At 47.4% G+C, this 25,672-nt stretch overlaps 1 protein-coding gene across 5 annotated transcripts in view; it reads right to left on the bottom strand.

Moving 5' to 3' along the window:
* Positions 1 to 25,672, bottom strand: part of farp1 (FERM, RhoGEF (ARHGEF) and pleckstrin domain protein 1 (chondrocyte-derived)) — a 229,001-nt gene that overhangs the window by 193,977 nt on the left and 9,352 nt on the right. For 3 of the 5 annotated variants that reach the window (XM_052026779.1, XM_052026780.1, XM_052026777.1), the window contains one exon: positions 8,528 to 8,735. In XM_052026779.1, the coding sequence (XP_051882739.1) occupies positions 8,528 to 8,710 (183 nt within the window). In that variant the 5' untranslated portion in view covers positions 8,711 to 8,735. Of the gene's footprint in view, positions 1 to 8,527; positions 8,736 to 10,633; positions 10,808 to 11,015; positions 11,061 to 25,672 lie in introns of those variants that run through there. The other 2 variants (XM_052026781.1, XM_052026782.1) reach the window with 2 other exon arrangements.

Raw genomic sequence — 25,672 nt, 5'->3', positions numbered from 1 at the left:
AGTGGACAAGCCCTGAACCCCACATCTCAATACACTGGGCACAGAGCTCAATGATCAACGGGACCAACAGTCTATCCCCCTAACCACAGAGGTTTACACATTGTTAAGTGACTCAAGAGGTGAAAAAGGTGGAATAAAGAGGAGGATTAAAGGCAAAAAAAAATGTAAGTTTGAAGATTCTGGCACAGAGAACGGACTTCCTGCAGGAGACTCCACAATTAGAAACTTAAATAACTTTCAGTTTGAGTATATCCAAGGGAAAGGCAGAATAGAGTTTCAGATCCCAAGGGAAATGGGGGAATGTGCCGTCGGTGCAGGAGGTGGTAGCGGGGGAGTGAAGCAGAGGGAGGAGGGGCATCTCTCTCTCTAACCACCCATTAAACCAGGGCTGCGTCCACTCTCTGCAGCTGGAGCTAAACACTATTGTGGAGAGCTGGCACATTCTCCTCTGGCCCTCTGACCAAGTCTGGATCCCTCCACTAACGACACCGAGCCCATGTATCCCGTTACGGCCCTTTCTGGGATCTTGCTGTGCTAGATTTCCCCAATTCCAACAGCGACTCCACTTCCAAGGTTGGCCATTGGCCGTGACGCTCATTGGAATGACCGGCAAAGGGGAATCCTCCAGATCCACCATCATCTCTTTCCCTTCCCCACCTGCCCATCACCCACTGGTTCCCCTCCCCTTTTGGGTTGAGGCCCTTCATCTGCACCCGAAACGCCGAATGTCCATTTCCCTCCACAGATGCTGCCTGACCTGCTGAGTTCCTTCAGCTTTTCGTCTGTTGCTCAAGATTTGTCAAAGGACGGGTTAAGGCTACGAGGACAGACAAACTTGGGTTGTTTTCTCTGGAGTGGCAGAGGCTGACGGGAGACCTGACACTTGTTTATAAGGTTATGAGGGGCATGGATAGACAGCCGGTATCTTTTCCCCAGGGTCAAAATGTCTAATACTAGAGGGCATGCATTTAAGGTGAGAGGGGGTAAGTTCAAGGAAGATGTGCGGGACAAGTTTTTTTTATATATATAAACATACACACACACACACAGTGGTGGGTGCCTGGAATGTGCTGCCAGGGGTGGTGGTGGAGGCAGATATGATAGAGGTGTTTAAGAGGCTCTTAGATAGACACATGGATGTACAGAGGATGGAAGGATAGAGTCACACAGCACAGAAACAGGCCCTTCGGCCCAACTGGTCCATGGCGACCAAGATGCCCATCTAAGCTAGTCCATTTGCCAGCGTTTAGCCCATAACCTTCTAAACCGTTCCTATCCATGTACTTGTTCAATTGTCATTTAAAAATTGTTATTGTACCTGCGTCAACCACTTCCTTTGGCAGCTCGTTCCACATACTCACCACCCTTGTGTAAAAAAAAGTTGCCCCTCACATGCCTCTTAAATCTCTCCCCCTCACCCTAAACCTATGCCCTCTAGATCTTGATTCCCCAACTCTGGGAAAAAGACTGAGTGCATTCACCCTATCGATACCCCTCATGATTTTATACACCTCTACAAGGTCACCTCTCAGCCTCCTACACTCTAAGGACATGGGCATTGTGTAGGCAGAAGGGATTCGTTTAGTTAGGTATTTAATTACTAGTTCGGCACAAAATGGTGGGCCGAAGGGCCTGTTCCTGTGCTGTACTGTTTTGTGTTCTATGACAGGTCAGCAAATACTTCATTCAACCAGCAGACTTTATGGAGTGTGTTAAGGTTGGAGAGAGGGAGATAGAACATAGAACAGTACAGCACAGAACAGGCCCTTCAGCCCACAATGTTGTGCCGACATAGCTAATCCCTCCTACCTACAGAATGTCCATATCCCTCCATTTTCCTCTCATTCATGTGCCCATCCAAGCCCCTCTTAAAAGCCCCCAATGAGTTTGCCTCCACCACCCTATCAGGCAACACATTCCAGGCATCCACTGCTCTGAGTAAAAAAACGTACCCCTCACGTGTGTTCTGAACCTACCCCCTCTCACCTTAAATGCATGCCCTCTGGTATTGGATCGCTCAGTAATGGGAAAAAGATATTGCTTGTCCACCCTATCTATGCCCCTCATCATTTTATACACTTCCAACAGATCTCCCCTCAGCCTCTGCCACTCCAGAGAAAAGAGCCCAAGTTTGTCCAGCCTCTCCTGATAGCACATGCCCTCTAATCCAGGCAGCATCCCAGTAAACCTCCTCTGCACCCTCTCTAAAGCCTCGACATCCTTCCTATAGTGAGGTGACCAGAATTGCACGCAATACTCTAAATGCGGCCGAACCAGAGTTCTATAGAGATGCATCATAACTTCTTGACTCCTGTACTCAATACACTGATCAATAAATGCAAGCATTCCATAAGCCTTCTTAACCACCTTGTCTACCTGTGTAGCCACTTTCAATGAGTCATGGACTTGCACCCCAAGGTCTCTCTGCTCTTCAGCACTGTTAAGGATCTTGCCATTAAGAGTGTACTGCCTCTTGATGGATAAGATATCTTTGTTAGTCACACATACATCGAAACACACAGTGAAATGCATCTTTTGCGTAGAGTGTTCTGGGGGCAGTCCGCAAGTGTCGCCACGCTTCCGGCACCAACATAACATGCCCACAACTTCCTAACCTGTACGTCTTTGGAATGTGGGAGGGAACCAGAGGACCCAGAGGAAACCCACACAGACAAGGGAAGAACGTACAAACTCCTTACAGACAGCAGCAGAAATTGAACACTGATCGCTGGCGCTCTAAAGCGTTACGCTAACCGTTACGCTACTGCGATTCCAGTGTGCAGCCTTTGCTGCTGTAGTTTCAGTTCCTGACTCCACCTCATCACCCTACACTGTCATCTGTTGCCAAACCGACTGTATTCCCAACACTTACACACCCTCTCTTCATCCTCCCACACCCCCTCATTCCATCTTCTGCAAGTAGTCAAGTGAACACAAACCTCTCTCTCTCTCAGAACTTCCCTCGGACAGAACCACCTCCCCAGATAGCACAAACCCAGCCGATATATTTAACACTGCTTACAATTATAAGCCGCCAACCACTTTAATTATACACCCAAACTAATGATTGACCTTAAGATAGTTATCCAACACCACCCCACAGGTTCTGATTTCTAAAAGTGTCTTTTCTATTGGAGATTTTCATTCTTGGCATTTTGACTAATTCCACAACTCAAGACTGCAATTTAGAAACCTTTAATTTACTGGCTGAATCTCACAGGATAGAGGATCCCATCTGTTACTTTCCTACCACCATCAGGTCTGTTTGAATTTTCAACTTCACCTTCATGGTTTAGTTAGGAAATGTCCGTCACGCCTTCTGGGCCCAGATCTCAGGAACCCCTCCATCACCGGGAGAACGTACAAGCTCCACACAGACAGCGCCAGAGGTCAGGATCGAACCCAGGTCGCTGGAGCTGTGAGGCGGCACCTCTAACAGCTGTGCCATGGTGCCACCCGAAATAGAAAATTAAATCAAGACAAAGGGAGGTTGAAGCAGACCTCAAAGCAGTGGAAACGTGAACCACAAATCAAACTTCACTGGCAGCAACCCAGCAAGTTCCTTCCACAATACTTTTAATGTTAAACTTCAAATTAAGGGGTGCCTTGGAACACTGAGCTCTGAGCTCGAACTCCCAGGACATGAACTGGGAATCTAAGTTTAGCTTTTCGAGTTCAGCCACAAAATTGTTGCTACGGAAATATCTTTGATGGAGCTTGTCCGCTTCCAATTATGAAAGGAGCGGTCAAGGATGAAGTCTTATTGCAAGGTCCCAGTGGAACCTGGTGGGAACTGAAGGGAAGGCAAATCCAGGGAGCGTGCCAGCTGGATAGGGAGGGGCAGTTATGGGGACTGATCGAGGGATCCACTCTTCGTGAAATGCCGTTGAAAGAGTTGGTCAGAGATGGCACAGTCACGAAGCCAGTCAGTGGCAAGGACGACGTGGCAGCAGAGTGCTAGAGCCGCTGTCTCACACCGCCAGGGACCCAGGTTCAATCCTGACCTTGGGTGCTGTCTGTGTGAAGTGTGCACGTTCTCCCTGTGAGCTCACTCCCCCAAAGATGTGTGGGACGGTGAGTTAATGGCCTGCTGTAAATTGCCCCCTAGTGTGTGTGTGTGGGGGGGGGGGGGGGGGGGTAGAATCAGAGGCCAGTTGATAAGAATGTAGGGAGAATAAAATCAGGTTAGCATGGGATTAGTACAAGTGTGTGAGTGGCAGCACAGACTCAGTGGGGCAGAGTACCCGTTTCCATGCTGCAGGACTCCAAACATTATGACACAGGAACCCACGGCTCCCGGAAGGACAACCACCACGACCCCATTTCCCACCATGGCCCCAACATTCTCAGGTGCCCATCCAATTCCCCTTTGAAGCCACCAGCTGATTTGGTTTCCACCACCCCCACAGGCAGCGAGTTCCATGGAATCCCCGCTCTTGACCACCAAAGATTTTCCTAACGATTTAGACCTGTGCCCGCTGCTCCTGGAACACCTGAGAATGGGAGCCCTTTCCCTCTTCCATCCAGTCACCTCTATCAAATCCTCCCAAAGAATATCGCCAGTGTCTCTAGTCCATTCTCAGAGTTGAAATCCCTCCAATGGGATTTGTGGAACGTGGCAACACAAGGCCACATTTGGGATAGTGTGTTCAGTTTTGGTCACCCTGCTATAAAGAAAGATGCCATTAAGCTGGAAAGAGTGCAGAACAGATTTAGGAAGAAGAGACTGAGTTAAGGAGAGAAGTTGAGCAGGTTGGAAGTTTTATAAAATCGGCAGGAACCCCAGAAGCACTCCCCATATTCTACTACAAATGGGAATTATTTCTTGTTAAAAAAAAAGATGCATTTGGGGCCACGGTTTAACTTATCAGCCAGAAGGTTTTCAGCCAACAGGGCAGCACTCCCTCAGTGCCAACAGTCTGACAGGGCAATACACCTTCAGCATTGCCCCGGCACCGAAAGAGTCCCAGGACAAATCAGTTCAAAAGCACTGAGAAATTGTCGTCATTACACCCACTTCAGGATCGGTGTTTAATTTCGCAGTGTTACACAGACTGCCCCTGTGTTACTTCAGAGAAGGAACCCCATAAATGCATCTCCTAAGCCTCATTTATCCAATCAAATAACTTCTCCCCAGGGTATCCAGTTTCCTGTTTTACCACAACATTCCCATCAGGGAGCCTGTCTTCAACCATTGTACGACGTAGAATGCAGACACCACCTCACCTAACTGGTTTTCCCAAACACCCACTCCTCTCCTGCACATTCCAGACGGAATAAACAGCTTGTGTCTAGCCAGGGACTGCCGGCTACATCAGACTGGTTTATCACTGCTGGGATTTCAATTAATCCCAGGTTGCAAGGTGAAAGAATATCTTTAAATTCTGCTTCTAAACCAGGAGGATTTGCGCTTTTCAGAATAAATTGGTTTATTATTGTCAAATGTACAAGGTACAGTGAAAAACTTGTCTTGCATACTGTTCATACAGATTAATTCATTACAACAGTGCATTGAGGCAGCACAAGGGAAAACAATAACAGAATGCAGAATAAAGTGTTAGTTATAGAGAAAGTGCGGTGCAGGTAGACAATAAGGTGCAAGATCATAACGAGGTAGATTGAGAGGTCAGGAATCCATTTTATCATACTAGGGAACCGTTCAGTAGTCTTATAACAGTGGGATAGAAGCTGTCCTTGAGCCCAGTGGTACGTGTTTTTAAGCTTTTATATCTTCTGCCCGATGGGAGCAGGGAGAAGGGAGGATACAGGCTCGGTGTAGAATGCAATAGGTTGAGTATGTTTAAAGGACTACAGCAGGAGGCCAAGCAGGGAAAACTGTCTCTCTCCACTGCAGTGATGGAAAGTCATTGACCCTGAAACATTAACGATGTTTCACTTTCCGATGCCACCTGACCTGAATACTGAATGGCCTCTCGTAAAATAAGGTGGACTCTTGACCTCACAATTTACCTCGTCGTGGCCTTGCACCTTATTTTCTACCCGCACTGCACTCTCTGTAACTGTAACACTTTATTCTGCATTCTGTTATTGTTTTCCCTTGTACTACCTCAGTGCACTGATGTGGTGAAATGATCTGTATGGATGGCATGCAAAACAAAGTTTTTCACTACCTCGGTACACGTGACAATAATAAACCAATTTTCCAATTTCAGATGGAGTTTCTAAACTGGTGAATTTTCCAGAGTTTGGAGATAATTTGCTCATTTATTCTTTACCTGTAATTTTCCCACAACCTCCCTGAATCTCAAAATGCCTCCAAATTCCAACCTCCTGAAAGTTCCCCAATATAATCACTCCCCTGCTTGCAGACTGGGTCCCAAGCTCCAGAACTCCCTTTCTGCACACAAGATGCTCCCTAAAAATCTACCTGTCACCGAGATTTTGGCTGCCATTCCCAACATCTCCATGTGTGGCAGGCTAAACAGTACATGTTGAACAACGCTCCAACGAGACAATTATGAAGTTAAAAGGAGCTCAACCCACACAAGTCGTTGAAGCTTTCCTTCCCTGCCTAGACTTGGTTAAGCCAACATTTCCTGGAGCATAGCTTACCCACCACCCTCCTTCCAGCTCCCCAACAGCAGCAATGAAGATGTCAAAAAGTGGCCAAAACATGGACCATTCTATTCATCAGCCGGAAGTGATCACTGATTTAAACCTAAACTATTTGCCAAGTCCTCACTAATGAAACACGATGTACCAATGAAATCAGCCCAGCCTTTCATCTGGTCGAGACTGAACACAAAAGAATTTTGGCATTATTGATTTTGTTTAAACCTCTTGATCTATAATCACATGACCCATGAACCAGATAATTCTGCCATAATTTAAGGTCAGGTTTGGGGTCAAGCACTGACGAGATTTCCCAAGTGAATGAAGCTGGCTTGACGGAAGAGTTATATGCAAGAACACAAGGAAATAGGAGTCGGCCACTTGGCCCCTTCAAGCCTGCCCTGCCACTCAATACAATCATGGCTGATTGGCCAGGCCTCATCTCCTCCTCTGTGCCAGTTCCCACAGCCCTCAAGCGCCTGATCTTTCAAACATTTATCTTTAAATACTCCCAATGATCCAGCCTCAACAACCCTCCAGAAAGGTAGAGGATCCCAGAGACTTGCGTCCCTCTTTGAGTACTTGCCATCCACCTCAGTTTCAATGATCACCCTTGTAACTACGTCGCCTTCTTCAAGATTCACACAGAGAACGGTCCTTCAGCCGACCATGTTCATACTGAGCATCATTGCTATCTACACTCATCTCATTTTACCAGCACGTGGTCCACGGCCTCCAACCCCTTGGCAATTCAAGTGCTCGTCTAGATACTTTTGGGAAAGGGGAGTAGAGAAATAGATTCACGATTGGATTCACTAATTTCAGATAACCATCCAATCCAGTATGTCATTCTCTGTTCCAGCAGGTCCCCCATCCTATCACCTCTCCTGGTAACTTCACACCTTATTCATGCCTTCCCCAGATCTGCCATCTGTTACTCACTTGCCTTCAACACTCACCACTTCAATCTCCTCTCACCTCCACTTCTCTCTGTCCTCCCATTTACTCGTCTTAAAGCTTATTTTCTAACTGTTCTCACTTCTGAACAAACTGAAGTAGGAGTTTGACCCCATGCCCTTGCTCAATAAGATGGATGACTTAGCACCACTTCTGTGCATGGATCCAAAATATTCCTAGATTCACTTAATAATCAAAAATCTATCAACCTTAGTCTTGAATATACTCAGTCACCGAGGCTCCAGTCCCCCTGGGTACAGAGGTCCAAGAGGAAAGATGCACTGCAGAATATTGCACAGATCTCCCATGGCCTCTATCACTGAGAACTGCAGCAATACTGCAGGTTCCCCTCCCAGTTACAAACATTCTCGGCTTGGGAATACATCAACGCTCCTCCATCATTGCTGGAACACCGACCCCCACCTTCACCAGAAGGACTGCAGCGGTTCAGGAGGACAGCTCCCCACCCCCTTCTCAGCGGCAACTGGGGTCAGCCTTGCCCGTGATCCCTACAGTCTGACAATGAACAGTTTCACTGAGGGAAACAGACAACAATTCTAAATCGCCACTAACCAGATCACAGCAAGAGATCACCATCTCCAATACCCAAAGACACAACAGCAAATCAAAACAGTTCCACAAGACTACAACATGAACTACAGGACAGGTGCTAAACGTTCCAATGTTGTTCTATTTCTTGTAGTCAGATTAACACCGTCCTACCTCCAAGAAGCTCTGTTGGAGATGTAACACAGATAACATTGCGTATGCTCGGGTAACAAGCAGAAATACACACAACTGCTCACTCCTTCAAGGCACACAGCACACAAAGACCAATGGGAAACAGCTAGCAACAAGCGGCAACTTCAAGTTGCTCCACAATGCACCAGGACATAGAAACACATCAAGAAACATCTGGCACAACTTGGCAATGAAGATGAGGGATGGAAACACAAGTTCCAGACCCCGAGGGATAGATTTGAGTGTTTAACCTTACCGGAACTTCATGCACTTCCTGGGTGTCATCTAGCATCTGGACTTTGATGGGGATGAGTTTCCCGGACGGAGAGCTAGGTGGTCTCTGCCCTGGCTCCAAGGTGCTGATCCCGGTGGTCTCCTGACCTCCCAGCCGGGCGCCGGGAGTCTGAAGCGGTTGGTGAGTCAGTTCCACATCCGCCATAATTCCAGTTCCGGTGCCCGCAATACTGTGAAGGAAGACACAAGAGTGAGGAGCCCGCTCACCACACAGAACACCAGGGCAATTGGGAAGAGCACGAAACAGCAACCCCCACATGCCAGCAACCCCAAGAATAACTGAGGTTTGAAAGAATGTAAGTAAACAGTGAGCACCTTCCTATCGAACTATGGAGCTCACCTACACACCCAGCACACATAACTGGTTACGACTGTGGTTCAGACAAAACATTTTGCTAGTCTTCAACAGCACAGAGAAGAAAAGGCCATTCGGCCCATCAGCCCTGTGCCAGTGTTTCTGCCCCACAGTGGCCTCCTTTCACCTCTCCATCAGTACCTCCCGTTCTTTCTCTGCCATGTTTGTGCAGTTTCCCTTCACAGCCATGTTTTTCACCTCAGCCACTCCCTGTGAAGTTCCAGAGTCATACAGCACGGAAACAAGCCCCTTGGTCCACCAAGTCTGTGCCGACCAACAAGTCTGATCCCATTTTATTCTCCCCACATTCACTGCCCCAACGGTCCACCACTCACCCACACACTGCAGCCAATTAACCCACCAACCTGCACGTCGTTGGGACATGGGAGGAAACCAGAGCACCCGGGGGAAACCCACCCGGTCACGGGGAGAACGTGCAAACTCCACACAAAGGGTTGAGCCCAGGTCACTGAAGCTGGGAGGCAGTGGCTCCACCAGCTCCGTCTTTGTGACGCTAGTGAAAGATTACTGACCCCAAACGTTAACTGCTTCTCTCTCCACACACTGTTTGACCTGCTGAATATCTCTGGGACTTTGTTTTTATTACACATTCCAGATTTTCATTCTCTTGGTAAGAGAGGTCTCCTTCTTATTTACTCTTTCAGGTGGATCTGGAAGGTAGTTCATGGCAATCCAGGAGTTATACCCCACACCCTCGCCTGTACTTATCCCCTCCATCAACGCAGAGGGAAATTGATTATTTGATGATGGTCACGTTGTGGCTTTGTGGGAGCTTGCTGTGCCACATTTCTACCATTACAGTGGCACCTACACTTCAGAACATCCTGCACTGGCTGTAAACACTTCAGGGGGTCCTGGAAGAAGCTACAGAAATGCAAGTCCCTTTTAATCACCATCCTTGACTGGGCAGGCACAGTAGTGTAGCGGTTAGTGTAATGCTTTTACAGTGCCAGTGACCCGGGTTCAATTCCTGCTGTCTGTAAGGAGTTTGTACGTTCTCCCCGTGTCTGCGTGGGTTTCCTCCGGGTGCTCCGGTTTCCTCCCATGTTCCAAAGACGTACCGGTTAGGAAGTTGTGGGCATGCTATGTTGGCGCTGGAAGCGTGGCAACACTTGCAGGCTGCCCCCCAGAACACTCTACGCAAAAGATGCATTTCACTGTGTTTCGATGTACATATGACTAATAAAGAAATCTTATCTTATAGGCAGTGTATTCCTGATCTTGGCTTGCAGATTTTATACAGTCTCTATTTTATAGAGAAACAGGCCCTTCTGCCCAACTTGTCCATGCCATCCAAGATGCCCATTCAAGCTAGTCCCATTTGCCTGCATTTGGCCCATATCCCTCTAAACCTTTCCTATCCATGTACCTGTCCAAATGTCTTTTAAACATTGTAATTGTACCCACCTCTACCACCCTGTGTGGAAAAACCTGCCCCTCAGATCCCCTTGAAATCTTCCCCCTCCCACGTTATGCCCTCCAGTTTTAGACTCCCCGACTCTGGGGGAAAAAAAAGACTGCAACTATCTGCCTCATTCAAGCCCCTCAATTTTATAAACCTCTATAAAGTCAGCCCTCAGCATCCTGCACTCCAAGGAAAACAGTCGCAGCTTACACAGTCTCCCCCTTATAACTCCCAGCAACATCCTTGTGAATTTTTTCTGCACCATCCAACGTGAAAGATATACTCACAGCCCTTTTTGTTCTTTAGCTGATCTCCTTCAACCAGTGTCCTCTGGTCACTGACCCTCTTGCCAGTGAAAATATTCTCCCTCCTTAATCCCGCAGAACCCCTCATCATTTTGATCACTGAGAAGTCTTCCCTTAAACTTCTCCATTCCAATTAGAACAACGCCCAGCACATCCAGCCTCTCTCCAGGACTGGAAATGGGAAGAAGAAAGATTCACAGCTAGCATTTCCCAAAATTGGATCACAAATACTGTACAAATAAACCTGTGCCTTTAAGAATGGTTGCCGGATGTCCTTGTGACAACTTCCAAATTTTTGATTTAGTTTACTTAACAGCTCAATGTGCTTTGCGTTCTGTTTATCTAACAGTAGTTCTCCTGTTACCTGAAGGAATAAAAGAATCGTCAATGGATTGACAAAGGATTGAACAACATAATCTCGTCAGACCATCCAGCATAAACTGAAACTCACTGCTGATTTTCTTTGTTTTTCATTGGTCCTTGTGACGCGTTACTGATTGCAGAGAACCTCAAGGGGGAAATGATTAACAGAAAGGCTGACTTAACATGTGCAATAATTTGAAAAGCAGAGCTTGAAAGAGGAACAGGAAATCTTCCTCCAAAAGCCTGGGACGCAGCCAATGGAAAAGCAGATTATCATTCCCTGCCAGGGAGCGGTAGTTACCAGAACCTGGTATTTACTGCCTTACTAGTGCTTGCTGCACAATCCCTGCCCAACGTTAAACCCACAATCTACATTATAAAACAAATAAAGATTATCTTGTTATGATCACATTGCTGCTTGCGGGAGCTTGCTGTGCACAGATCGACTGTTTCCTACAATGACAACAGTACCTGCCCCCAAGTGCTTTGGGAAGATTTGAGATGATTGTCAAAGGGGCAATCTTAACACAGGGCACATTCCGGCCTTTTGGTAAACCTTCAGCCCTCTTCCACTTCTGAAATATAATGGTTCTTCTATTCCTTACCCGTCTGTAAGGTCATCGCTCAGTTCCCTACGCTCCAAGGAATAAAGTCCTAGCCTGCCCAACCTCTCCCTATAACCCAGGCCCTCGAGTCCTGGTAACATTCTTATAAATCTTTTCTGCACTCTTTCCAGCTTAATAGCATCCTTCCTATAGCAGGGTGACCAAAACTGAACACCATTCTCCAAGTGCAGCCTCACCAACATGTTATACAACTGCAACACTAAATTGGTAAATTGGTTTATTATTGTCACACGTACCGAGGTACAGTGAAAAACCTTGTTTTGCATGCCATCCATACAGATCATTTCATTTTACATCAGTGCATTGCATTGAGGTAGTACAAGGGAAAACAATTACAGAATGCAGAAGAAAGTGTTACAGTTACAGAGAAAGTGCAGTGCGGCCAGACAATCCCAACTTCTATACTCAGTGCCCTGACTGATGAAGGCCAACGTGCCAAACGCCTCCTTCACCACCTTGTCTACCTGTGACGCCACTGCAGGGAATCATGAACTTGTACTCCCTCTGTTCTACAACATTCCCCAGGGCCCTGCCGTTCACTGTAAAAGTCCTACCTGGTTTGACTTCCCAAAATGCAACACCTCGCACTTGTCTGAATTAAACTCCATTTGCTACTCCTCGGCCCACTTACCCAGCTGATCAAGATCCTACTGTAATACTTGATAACTATCTACACTGTCTAAAACACCACCTATATTAGTCTTAATCTTGATAAAATATACCCACACCAGCTGTGAGCAGTTACGAAGGAAATATCAGCAGATAGTTTTGTGGGTCAGAATTCAGCCAAACATTCAAATTCTTATTCTCGTGACTTTTAGGGGAGTACAACCACAGCAGCAAATACAAAAGACGTGCATTTCTATAGCACCTTCATTGCTTTCAAACTGCAGCTATTTTTTTGCACTACATGAAACACATCAGCCGCTCTGGAACAGCTGAGAAAGGGAATTAAGGTGTTGAATCGCTCCCAAGGCTGTAACACCGGGACTAAGTCAAGTCCTCTTCCTACTTAGACAGCTGCCTCTTCCTCCAGAGAGGAAGGAAACAAGTTATGGGGGGAGTAATCTGCTCACCTGTTGACTATCAGTGAAGGGGTTCAACCAATTATTCAGCATAAGCGGCAATACCTCCGGCACGATTATTCTCAACACTGGTGCCCCACAAGGCTGTGTCCTCAGCCCTCTACTCCCTATACACTCATAACTGCATGGCCAGATTCTGCTCTGACTCCATCTACAAGTTTGCAGATGATACCACCGTTGTAGGCCATATCTCAAATAATGATGAATCAGAGTACAGGAAGGTGACAGGGAGCTTAGTGACATGGTGTCATGACAACAACCTTTCTCCCAATGTCAACAAAACAAAAGAGCTGGTCATTGACTTCAGAAAAGGGGGCGGTGTACATGCATCTCTCTACATCAATGGTGCTGAGGGCGAGAGGGTTGAAAGCTTCAAGTTCCTGGGAGTGACCATCACCAACAGCCTGTCCTGGTCCAACCACATAGACACCACAGCCAAGAATACTCACCAGCGTCTCTACTTGCTCAGGAGGCTAAAGAAATTTGGCATGTCCCATTTGACACTCACCAACTTTTACCGATGCACCATAGAAAGCATCCTATCTGGATGCATCACGGCTTGGTACGGCAACTGCTCTGCCCAGGACTGCAAGAAACTGCAGAGAGTTGTGGACACAGCTCAGCACATCATTGAAACCAGCCTCCCCTCCACGGACTCTATCATTACCTCTCACTGCCTTGGTGAAGCAGCCAGCATAATCAAAGACCCCACCCACCCAGGTCATTCTCTCTTCTCCCCTCTCCAATCGGGCAGAAGATACAGGAGCCTGAGGGCACGTACCACTAGGCTCAAGGACAGCTTCTATCCCACGGTGATAAGACTATTGAACGGTTCCCTTATATGATGAGATGGACTCGATCTCACAACCTACCTTGTTTGACCTTGCACTTTATTGTCTACCTGCAATGCACTTCCCTGTAGCTGTGATGCTTTACTCAGTATTCTTTGTTTTTACCCTGTACTACCTCAATGCACTGTGTAATGAATTGATCTGTACAAACGGTCTGCAAGACAAGTTTTTCATTGTTCCTCGGTACAAGTGACAATAATAAACCAATGCCTTAACTTAACATCTCCTAGTGAGTTAGCACTGTACACATCAGATCAGTGGTCACCATCCCATCCACAGGAGGCTCCTCTGTTGATTGGATGAGCATTTTGACCTCTTGCTTGGTATCCCACACCCATGGCCTACACATTGTAGGGTCACCTTCTTCCCACCCCCTCACCACCAGCACCCGTCTCCAGGTCCTGTCAGAAGGTCAAGCCGGTGTATCTCAAACCTCCAATGGGACTGTGGAAGCCTTGAGGATAAAGGAAGACAGAAAAAAAAACGTACAGTAGGCAGCCGAGCAAGATTTACTGACCCACTGCATGGTTCTGTGGCGGGGATGGCGAGAGCTGTGTCCACAACTCTCTGCAGTTTCTTGTGGTCCTGGGCAGAGCAGTTGCCGTACCAAGCCGTGATGCATCCAGATAGGATTGCTGTGTCAATCCAATATTGGCCAGCTCCCAGTAAAGCATCTGAGGTTCCAAGTCAGCCTACAGATCCCATAACAGTATTTCGGAGGGAGTTATTACCTGGTGCAAGATTTATGCTTCAACGTGGATCACCAAAGTCACTGTCCCGCTCTGGTTTGTGGGAGCTTGCTGTGCACAAATTGACACCAGCCATTATCACCCAACGGCAGTGGGTAGACTTACACAACTACTTCACTGACTGAGGCACACAAAGAAGGGATTCTTTCAATAAGGCACCCATTATTCTACGCATAATAGCAGGGTTAAATCTGTCTGTGAAGCCTATGTTCAGTGAATGGTCAGACTTGTTCCCACAACACTCCCTTTGAACAATCCAAATACACAGGAGCACATATCAACCCATACCCCCCCCCCAACTCCATCTTCCCCACCTACCCTGTCCATTCAGGAGTTGGCATCTTGCTCCCTCCCCCAGGGATCCCACACCCCTGCTAAACCTCCCCAGTTCCTTTTCATACAAATTGTACAGGAGTGTTTTGTACTTCACTGAAGAAAAATCCCTCATGACAAACTGGCCAAGACTAAAAGGTTGTGGTCATAACTTATCCAGCTACTGCAATGCAGAACGTTTTCAGTAACTCCAAAGCAAAATACTGCAGATGTTGGAAATCTGAAGACAAAGTGACTCAGGAACTACTCAGCAGGTCAGGCAGTGCCCCTGGAGAGAGGGAAACAGCCAGAGGTCGATGACCTTTCTTTTTAAGAAATGAAACAAGTTTTAGGTTGCAAGTGAGGAGGGACAGAGAGTGGGAGGTGACAGGATGGAGACTTGAAAAGGTAAGTGACACAAGCAGTGGCAGAAGGAGTGGCTGAGGGAGGGTGAGGGGCGAGGCAGGCAGAACCAGGAGACAAACAAAATGTCAGAATGTCGAGCGAAGAGCAAGATCGCAGAGAACCCAAATGCAGCACACCAGTACGAGACTGAAGTCGGGATGCTTCCTCGGAACCAAACGCAGACCAGAAGGAATCTTGCCTCGGGGCTCTGAGGCAGAGTCCCAACACGGGAAGAGGATATCCTAGGGGAAACAACAAAACCAGGACTGCTCTAGGGTGGGCAGCTCTAAGCAGCCAGGAGATGAAGTATACCCAAAGGTTAACCAATACTCTGGCAACTAGTGCTACTGAAACCAGGGCTCTTATGCTAGTCTCCTGATGAGGCTCAGGTGTGTGTCGTTATGCGATTAGTAGAGCATGGATTCCATGTGCTGCACAACGAGGCACCATCAATGGAGCTGAATCGAGGGCCAGCACTCGGAACCATGACACCAAATCCACAATACCAGGAGAGGAGAGTTAAAAAAATGCTGGAAATGTGGCTGGAATTACTGATTACGTTGAATTCCTACGATAAAGGTGAACTCTTGATCTTACAATCTACCTCGTTATGGCCCTTGCACCTTATTGTCTGCCTGCACTGCACTCTCTCTGTAACTGTAACACTATATTTTGCATTCTGTTTTCTTTTTACTACCGCGATGTACTGATGTACGGCACAAGCTGTCTGGATGGCACGCAACATAAAAGCTTTTCACTGTATCTCAGTGCATGTGACAATAATAAACCAATTCTGTCCGGAAGGCTGTGATGTGCCAAGTCAGAAGATGAGGTGCTGTTCCTCAAGCTTACGTTAACACTCAGTATTTGATGCTGAAGTCAGAATCTAAAACATTGAGTTTTTAAATCATCTCTTCGAAAGGCAGAGCTTGAGACAAGGAGCAACTCTGCTGTCGCTGAGGGAGTGAAGTCCCACTGTGATCCAAACCCCAGGCTGGGCTGTTTGATAAACAGAGACGGCAACTTCAGTGGGTTCGTTAAAGAAAGCAGGCTCGGCATTCAATCACTTCCACACTCTAAAGGAGGTACAGTTGTAACTGCTCCAGTACCTAGCCACATGGACCACCAATCCACAGGCAAGTTCAAATCCCACCACAGCAGCTGGTCTCGGAACTGGTGACCACACAATTACTGGATTGTCACAAAAACCCTTCTGGTTCACCAATATTCATCAGGGGAAGGAATCTGCTGTCATTATCCACAACCATGTGATCCAGCAAGCCACTCTGTTCAGGGGCGCACAAGGGATGGACGGGTGTTTCGGTTTCCTCCCACATTCCAAAGATGTATGGGTTAGGAAGTTGTGGGTACGCCATGTTGGCGCCGGAAGCGTGGCGACACTTGCGGGCTGCCCCCAGAACACTCTACGCAAAAAGATGCATTTCACTGTGTATTTCGATGTACATGTATTGGTTTATTACTGTCACTTGTACCGAGGTACAGTGAAAAACTTGTCTTGCATACCGATCGTACAGGTCAATTCATTACAGAGTGCAGTTACATTGAGGTACATACCCCCATCTGTATCAATGGTGCTGAGGTGGAGATGGTTGAGAGTGTCAAGTTCTGAGGTATAAATATCACCAACAACTTCTCCTGGTCCAGCTACATAGGTGCTATGGCCAAGAAAGCTCACCAGCGCCTCTACTTCATCAGAAGGCTCAGGAAATTCAGCATGTCCCAATGACACTCACCAACTTTTACAGATGCATCACCGCTTGGTACAGCAACTGCTCTGCCCAGGACCGCAAGAAACTGCAGAGAGTTGTGGACACAGCCCAGCGCATCACGGAAACCAGCCTCCCCTCCATGGACTCTGTCTACACTTCCCACTGCCTTGGGAAAGCAGCCAACATAATCAAAGACCCCACCCACCCCGGACATTCTCTCTTCTCCCCTCTCCCATCAGGCAGAAGCTACAAAAGCACGTACCACCAGGCTCAAGGACAGCTTCTATCTATAAAACTCTTGAACGGACCTCAATACAGTACAGATGAACTCTTGATCTCTCAATCTACCTCACTACACCTTATTGTCTGCCTGCACTTTCTCTGTAACTGTAACACTATATTCTACATTGCGTTATTGTTTTCCCTTGTACTACGTCAATGTACTTATGTATGGAAATAATCTGTCTGGATGGCATGCAAACAAAAGCCTTTCATGTATTACAGTAAATGTGACAGTAATAAACCAATTACCAATAACAAGGACACTGGGGGTAATTGTGTACCCATTTATGAAAACCACATCGTATCCAAAGTTTTTCTCTAGAAGAATATCAGTGACTAAAGTTACTAGGAAGGTTTTATAGATCAATCCACTGCTGCTATTAGATTCAATATGGGTTCCAAAGCCTTGGCTTGTTTGCTGATTAGACAATTTGCATTTATATAGAACTTGTAATGTAGCTTCAGAGGAGTACTAGCGGTACTTTCCACCCAATAACCATGACCCTCTAAACATGCATGCTGCTCACAGCTTCACTGAGTTGGACTGTATCCAGTGTAACATTCACTGCGTCCAAGGCACACTTAACTCAGTCTTTGTGCCGTTCCTGAACTAATGTGAATGCTCCAATTTATTTCAATAATATATGGCTCGCTTATTAAAAGAATCATTCTCTCACAGCTTTAGACATTTTGTAAACCATAACACTGGCAGACACCTACTGGATGGAGAGGTTCCAACACACACAACTGCCCAACACAGGAGTCTGCCCCTTGGTCCATTATGCTGATGTTATCTCTCTGAGGAGCTATCAGGGAAATCCCAACCCCCTGCTCTTTTCCCTCTGCCACAGTTCAGGGACTGGCCTTGCTCCTCTGAGTCCAAAGAACATGAAACGGTACAGCACAGGAACAGGCCCTTCGGCCCACGATGTCTGGGCTGAGCACAATGCCACATTAAACTAAATCTCTTCTGCCTGCACCTGATCCGTATCCCTCCATTCCCTGCACATTCCTAAGTTTTTTCTATGCACCACCATCGTGTCTGCTTCTACCACCACCCCTGGCAGCCCGTTCCAGACACCCACCACTTGCCCCACACATCCCCTTTAAACTTTCCCACTCTCACCTTAAAGCTTTGCCCTCTAGTACTTGACATTTCTGCCCTGGGAAAATGACTCTGACTGTCTACCCTATCTCTGCCTCTCATAGTCGTACAAACTTCTATCAGATCTCCCCTCAGTCTCTGATGCTCCAGAGAAAACAATCCAATTTGTCCTCTCCTTATAGCTGATACCCTCTAATCCAGGCAACACCTGGTGAACCTCTTCTGCACCATCTCCAAAGCCTCCACATCCTTCCTATAACGGGGCGACCAGAATGCACACAATACTCCAAGTGCGGTGTAACAGAAGTTTTATACAGCTGCAACATGACTTCCTGGCTCTTATACTCAATGCCCTAGCGATGAAGGCAGGCGTGCTGCACGCCTTTAGGCTGACGTACACACATCTCATCATGGCCCTTGCACCTTATTTTCTACTGCATTGCACCTTCTCTGTAACTCCAACACTCTATCCCTGGTGCCGCCTCCTCTACATCGACGAGACCCGATGCAGATTGAGTGACCACCTCGTCGAGCACCTTCGCTCCGTCCGCCGCAACAGCCGGGATCTCCCGGTGACCACCCACTTCAATTCCACATCCCACTGCCACACTGACATGTCCATCCACGGCCTCCTCTACTGCCACGTTGAGGCCAGATGCAGGTTGGAGGAACAACACCTCATATTCCGCCTTGGTGGAATCCAACCTGACGGCAGCGACATCGATTTCTCTAAACTTCCAGTAACACCACCTCTCTGTTTTTACTCCCTTTTCCCCCTCCTTTGTTTTCCCTCAATCCTGTGGCCCCCTCAACCCTTCGCTTTCCCCTCCCCCATCTTCACGACCTGCCCATCACCTCCCTGATATCCCACCTCCTTCCCTTTATTCAATGGTCTACTGTCCTCTCCAACCAGATCCCAGCATCTCACATCACATCCCCCCCGCCCCCCCCCCCACCTTCCCCCCTCACCTGGACTCACCTATCACCTGCCAGCCTGTGCTTCTTCCCCTCCCTGACCTCCTTATTCTGGCTTCTGCCCTCTTCCTTTCCAGTCCTGATCCTTCAACTCGAAACGTCGACTGTTTATTTCCCTCCATAGACGCTGCCTGACCCGCTGAGTTCCTGCAGTATTTTGTGTGTGTTGCTCCAGATTCCAACATCTGCAAAATCTCCTGTTTCTCCACTTTACTCTGCATTCTGATATTGTTTCCCTTTTGTACAACCTCCATGTACTTGTATGGAATGATCTGTCTGGATGGCATGCAGACAAAAGCTTTTCACTGCATCTTGGTGCATGTGACAATAATAAACCAATTACAAATTCCTCCACACCCAGGTCTTGTTACACTTCCAGCCCTACAACTTCTGGCAGCAGAGATTCCCAACCTGATTACCTGCACAAAACAAAACTGTTTCCCAGCATGAAGTCACCAGTTATCTCAGAATGGATGGACCAGTAATTTGCTCTGCACAGTTGCTTTTGACAAATTTCCCACCATTATATTCTGTTACTGTTTTCCTGCTTTTGTACTACCTCAACGTATGGAACGATCTGTTGGGATGGCACGCAAACAAAAGCTTTTCACGGTATCTCGGTACCTGTGACAATAATAAACCAATGCCCAATACAGAGCAGACTTTTGAACTGATTTAATCTGCCCTCGAAGGCACTGATCAGCACACTGTAGCAACCAACTGTTGGTCCAACCACACTCCGATCTTATAACCCACAGTCCTTCTCAACTCCCTCTCTGGTCTCAACCCCCACCTCCGTCTCTGCCACCCCCTCCCCCCCTCCAGCTCTACAACCCTCCATGGTCTGTGCTCCTCCACAGAGTCGGAGAGGGAGAGAGAGAGAGAGAGAGAGAGGGAGAGAGAGAGAGAGAGAGAGAGAGAGAGAGGGAGGGAGAGAGAGGGAGGGAGAGAGAGGGAGGGAGAGAGAGAGGGAGAGAGAGAGCGCACAGAAACAGGCTCTTCAGCCCACTGAGTCCATCAACCACCCACTTACTCTATTCCTACATTAATCCCACATTCTAATCAACTCCCCCAACATTCCACCACTCACCTACAGAAGGGGCAATTCCCACTCCAACCAGTCCGTCCAGGGTCCCTCCACCCTTGTTACCCAAACTCATCACCCTCCCCCACCTGGTTGCATCTCCCCATCACCTCTCCCCCATCTGGTTCCACCTGTCACCAATCACCCCTCCCTCGCACTTCTACATACCGGCTAGCTCCCCTCAACAGTCCTGATGCAGGGTCTCGACCCGAAACATTGACCATCCCTCTACCTCCACAGATGCTGCTTGACCCACTGAGTCCTCCCGCAGTTAGTTTTTTTGTTGTATGGCTACCTCCTGACATAACTCATTGTCAGAATAATGTTCCTATGGCGTGCCCTGGGACAGTTGACCACAATAATTATACTGATACAAGCTCCTGTTGTACGGCATCTTACCTTCGCTTGAGTCTCAACCCAGACAAGAGTGGAAGAACTTTTAGGCACAGAACTAACTCAGAAACTAACCCAAAAAATGCATACAAAGGCGGACAGATTTCCAATCAACTTTCACTTCTTGAGGTTAAGCTGGAAAGGGTGCAGAAAAGATTTACAAGGATGTTGCCAGGACTCGAGGGACTGAGTTATAGAGAGAGGTTGGGCAAGCTAGGACTTTATTCCTTGGAGCGTAGGAGACTTGAGTGATGATCCTATAGAGGTGTATAAAATTCATGAGGGGCACAGATGGAGTGAATACACTCAGTCTTTTTCCCAGGGTTGGGGAAATCAAGAACTAGAGGGCATAGATTTAAGGTGAGAGGGGAGAGATTTAATAGGAAAGGTAGGGTAGCGTACTGATTAGTGCGACGCTATTACAGCGCCAGTGATCGGGGTTCGATTCCCGTCGCTGTCTGTAAGGAGTTTGTACGTTCTCCCATGTCTGTGTGGGTTTCTTCCAGGTGCTCCGGTTTCCTCCCACATTCCAAAGACGTACGGGTAGGTTAATTTGGGTTTAAAATGGGCGGCGTGGACTCGTTGGGTCGGAAGGGCCTGTTACCACGCTGTAAATAAAATTTTTAAAAAAGCAACCTGAGGGGCAACTTTTTCCACACAGAGGGTGGTGAGTATATGGAACGAGCTGCCAGAGGAAGTGGGTGTGAGGCAGGTACAACAACAACATTTAAGTCATGGATAGGAAAGGATTAGAGGGATATGGGTCAAACATGAGCAACTAGGACTAGCCTAGATGGGCATCTTGGTCAGCATGGACGAGTTGGGCCGAAGGGCCTGTTTCCGTGTTGTATGACTCTGTAACACCACTAAGCCAATGGAATGTCTCCAAAGAGTTGTCACCATCGACAGTGGCAACTAGTGTTCAGCAAGATCCCACCAGCAGCAACATCTAGGTAGATCAAGCCACTCTCTGGAAGAGCTCGAGGGATAAGTATCGGTGTCAGGCACAGGGAGGTCTCCCACCCTCCCGCCAGCTGAGGGAACAGACCATCCTTGGCTGAACATCTCTGACAGTACGGCACACTTCAGTACTGTACTGCTACATGACAGAGTAGAATCCACTACACAGCCAACAGTAATGGAAATCCCAGCAGAGTTACTGATGGAACCTGTGGACATCAGATACTTCAGCAGAGACAGACATCGCAGAGGTTTGCTTGTCCAAGTGACTCGGCAGCAAACACAAAATGTCCTGCTGGGTAAATCCACCACAAGGTGCACGAGGAACAGGCTGAGGCAATCAAACTACCTCACACATTTTGTAGCAGTCATTTTGTTTCAGGGTATGGTGGTGATCTCAAATCAAAAGAAAAAACTGGGAATCTAAAATAAAAGTGGAAAAGCCAGAACAGCAGGTCAGTCAGCATCGGTGGAGAGAGAATAGTTCAGGTCGAAGACCCTTTGTCAGAACTGTTCTGATGAAAGGTTCTTTGGCCTGAGACGTTGACTGTTTCTCTCTCCACAGACCAAGTGTTTCCAGCATTTTCTGCTTTTATATCAGGTCAGGTCTAAGATCATAGAACATAGAACAGTAGAGCACAGAACAGGCCCTTCGGCCCACAATGTTGTGCCGACATAGCTAATCCCTCCTACCTACAGAATGCCCATATCCTTCTATTTTCCTCTCATTCATGTGTCCATCCAAGCCCCTCTTAAAAGCCCCCAATGAATTTGCCTCCACCACCCTATCAGGCAACGCATTCCAGGCATCCATCACTCTCTCAGTAAAAAACGTACCCCTTACGTCTGTTCTGAACCTACCCCCTCTCACCTTAAATGCATGCCCTCTGGTACTGGATCACTCAGTAATGGGAAAAAGATATTGCTTGTCCACTCTATCTATGCCCCTCATCATCTTATACACTTCCAACAGATCACCCCTCAGCCTCCACCGCTCCAGAGAAAAGAGCCCAAGTTTGTCCAGTCTCTCCTGATAGCACATGCCCTTTAATCCAGGCAGCATCCTCGTAAACCTCCTCTGTACCCTCTCTAAAGCCCCGACGTCCTTCCTATAGTGAGGTGACCAGAATTGCACGCAATACTCTAAATGCAGCCTAACCAGAGTTCTATAGAGATGCATCGTAACCTCTTGACTCCTATTAATAAATATTCCCCGATTAATAAATGCAAGCATTCCATAAGCCTTCTTAACCACCCTGTCTACCTGTGTAGCCACTTTCAATGAGTCATGGACTTGCACCTCAAGGTCTCTCTGCTCTTCAACACTGTTAAGGATCTTGCCATTAAGAGTGTACTGCCTCTTGACATTAGTACTCGTACCTTACAAGGTGGTTGGGACATCATTTTAAAAACTTCTATCAGGAAGTCCCTCTCCTTCCCTCCTTAATTTGCATATTCTTTACATCATTAATTGCACACTGACTAGATGGAGGTTCATTTTTACAGTACTTGGGAAACACTCCATTGTACTCCCAGTGCACAAGAACTATAAGGTCTTGCCCATTAAATGCAGGGATGCACAATGACCCAAGGAAATGGAGCTGAGATATTTCAGAACAACATTTCCTTCACAATAGCTGTGACACAGAGATGCAGCTGGTAAAGCAGCTGCCTCACAGCGCCAGAGACCCGGGTTCGATCCTGGCCTTGGGTGCTGGCCATGTGGGATTCCCCTGGGTGCTCCAGTTTCCACTCACATCCCAGAGACGTGCAGGTTGGTAGGTTAATTGTCCACTGTAAATTACCCCTAGTGTGTACATGAGGGGTAGAATCTGGGGGGAGTTGATGAGAAGGTGGGGAGTATCAAATGGGATCAATGTAGGATCAGTGTAAATGGGTGGTCGACGGTGAATGGGCCGTTGATTATCAATGGGCTGAAGGGCATGTTTCCATGCTGTATCTCTCTCTGACTCTAACACTTGCACATATGTTTTCCTGTCAGGCAGTACATAATCTCCTGCATAAATCTTGTACAGATGGCAACAACTCCCAGTCAGATTCAATGATCTGGATCTCTTTACTTTGGAACGTAGAATTGGGATTGATGAGATCAAAGTTTATAAAATTACGAGAAGACCAGTTTGTCCTTTGTGTAGGATGATTACTTCAGCTGGATAGGTTAAAGGCAGCAGATGAGGTGAGCCTATGTTACATTGAACCTAAAACACAGAGACCATCCAGCCCCTCTATGCCAGGCACACCAGCCTCCTACCATACTTTGCCACCTCCTCCCACTAACATCTCCCTCTCTCCTGAGTTTATCCAGCTTCCCCTTAAACCCCTCCCTGCTCTGCACTTTGACCTTTTTCTCTGGGAGTGAGCTCCACGATCTCCAGGGAACAAAGGATTTTCCTGCAATCCACAGAGAGATCAGCATGGAAACAGGCCCTTCAGCCCACTGGAACTGTGCCAACCATCAACCACGTATTTACATTAATTCCATTTTTTATTCTCCTACATTCTGGGGTCACAGTTATGCAGCTCAGACACAGGCCCTTCGGCCCAACTCGTTCATGCCGACCAAGGTATCTAAGCTAGCCCCATTTGCCTGCGTTTGGCCGAGATCCCTCTGAACCTTTCCTATCCATGTACCTGTCCAAGTGTCTTTTAAATGTTGTTGCAAAACAACAAATTTCACAACATACAAATTAGTGGTAAACCCGATTCTGATTTGTAAACGATTCTCATCAGAACTTATCACACACCCACACACCGGGGGCAATTTACAGCGGCCAATTAACCCACCAACTCGCATGTCTTTGGGATGTGGGAGGAAACCGGAGCACCCGGGGGAAACCCATGTGGTCACTGGGAGAACGTGCAAACTCCACACAGACAGGACTGCACCCAGGTCTCTAGCACGGTGAGGTAGTGACTCTTCCAGCTATGCCAAACTGAATTACGATTGCCTTACATCTTGGACTCTTAGTTTTGCATAACTTTCAGAATCTTAAAGGAATTGAGGCAGATCATCTGATAGGCAGGTCCCAGTCTCTAATATTTCCTGCTGGTACAAAAACAATCCAAAAATACGCTCCCAGATCCAAAACTCATCCCTCTTGTCATTGTTTCTTGATCCCCTTTTCTAACGTGGAGACAGAGTGCAGTCTAACCAAGGTTAGATACTTGCTTAACACATCACCTTTGCTTTGTGAAACCTATTGTGCAAGAATGAGCTAATCTGGCATCTCGGCGACACACTTTGGAAAATGAGATGAGGAATGACAATGGGGACGATGTTGAGAACCAGCTCCATGTACTGGGAGCAAACAGACACCATGTGTAAGCAGCAGAAAGGGTGCACCACCTCGCAAACTTCCCCCACAATCAGCCACCTCCTGTGGTTGACTCTGTGGGCCCAACAATGGCCTCATCAGCCACCTCAGAACCCAGATAAGATATCTTTATTAGTCGCACGTACCTCGAAACACACAGTGAAATACATCTTTTGCGTGGAGTGTTCTGGGGGCAGCCCGCAAGTGTCACCACGCTTCCGGCGCCAACATAGCATGCCCACAACTTCCTAACCCGTACGTCTTTGGGTTGTGGGAGGAAACTGGAGCACCCGGAGGAAACCCACACAGACACAGGGAGAACGTACAAACCCACAGAATTAGAGTCACCCTATATCCTAAAGGTCTGCCCAAGACTGTTCTGCACATAATCTCTCTCAAAATAAACCTAATGTGTTGTTCAGGGGCTTACAAATTGCAGCATTTTCCAAGGACATTTACCACAGGCAACAGCCACCTATTCAGTGAACAGGGATTCACGGTTCCTTCGAGGGACCCAGATCTCCTTCTGGCTGAAGCCAAAAGCCCATGGACTCTGTCTACACTTCCCACTGCCTCGAGAAAGCAGCCAACGTAATCAAAGACCCCTCCCACCCTGGACATTCTCTCTTAGAGTCATAGAGCAATACAACAGAGATACAGGCCCTTCAGCCCAATGGTTCCAGGCCAACCACGGTGTCCACCCAACTAGTCCCAACTTCCTGCGTTCGGCCCATATCCCTCCAAGCCCCGCCCCTCCACGTGCCTA

This window comes from Pristis pectinata, chromosome 11 (genome assembly GCF_009764475.1).
Source record: "Pristis pectinata isolate sPriPec2 chromosome 11, sPriPec2.1.pri, whole genome shotgun sequence".
In the NCBI taxonomy this organism is placed as follows: Eukaryota; Metazoa; Chordata; class Chondrichthyes; order Rhinopristiformes; family Pristidae; genus Pristis; species Pristis pectinata.
The sequence above is the reverse complement of the archived record's forward strand: the minus strand, read 5'-3'. Positions and strand labels throughout refer to the sequence as shown.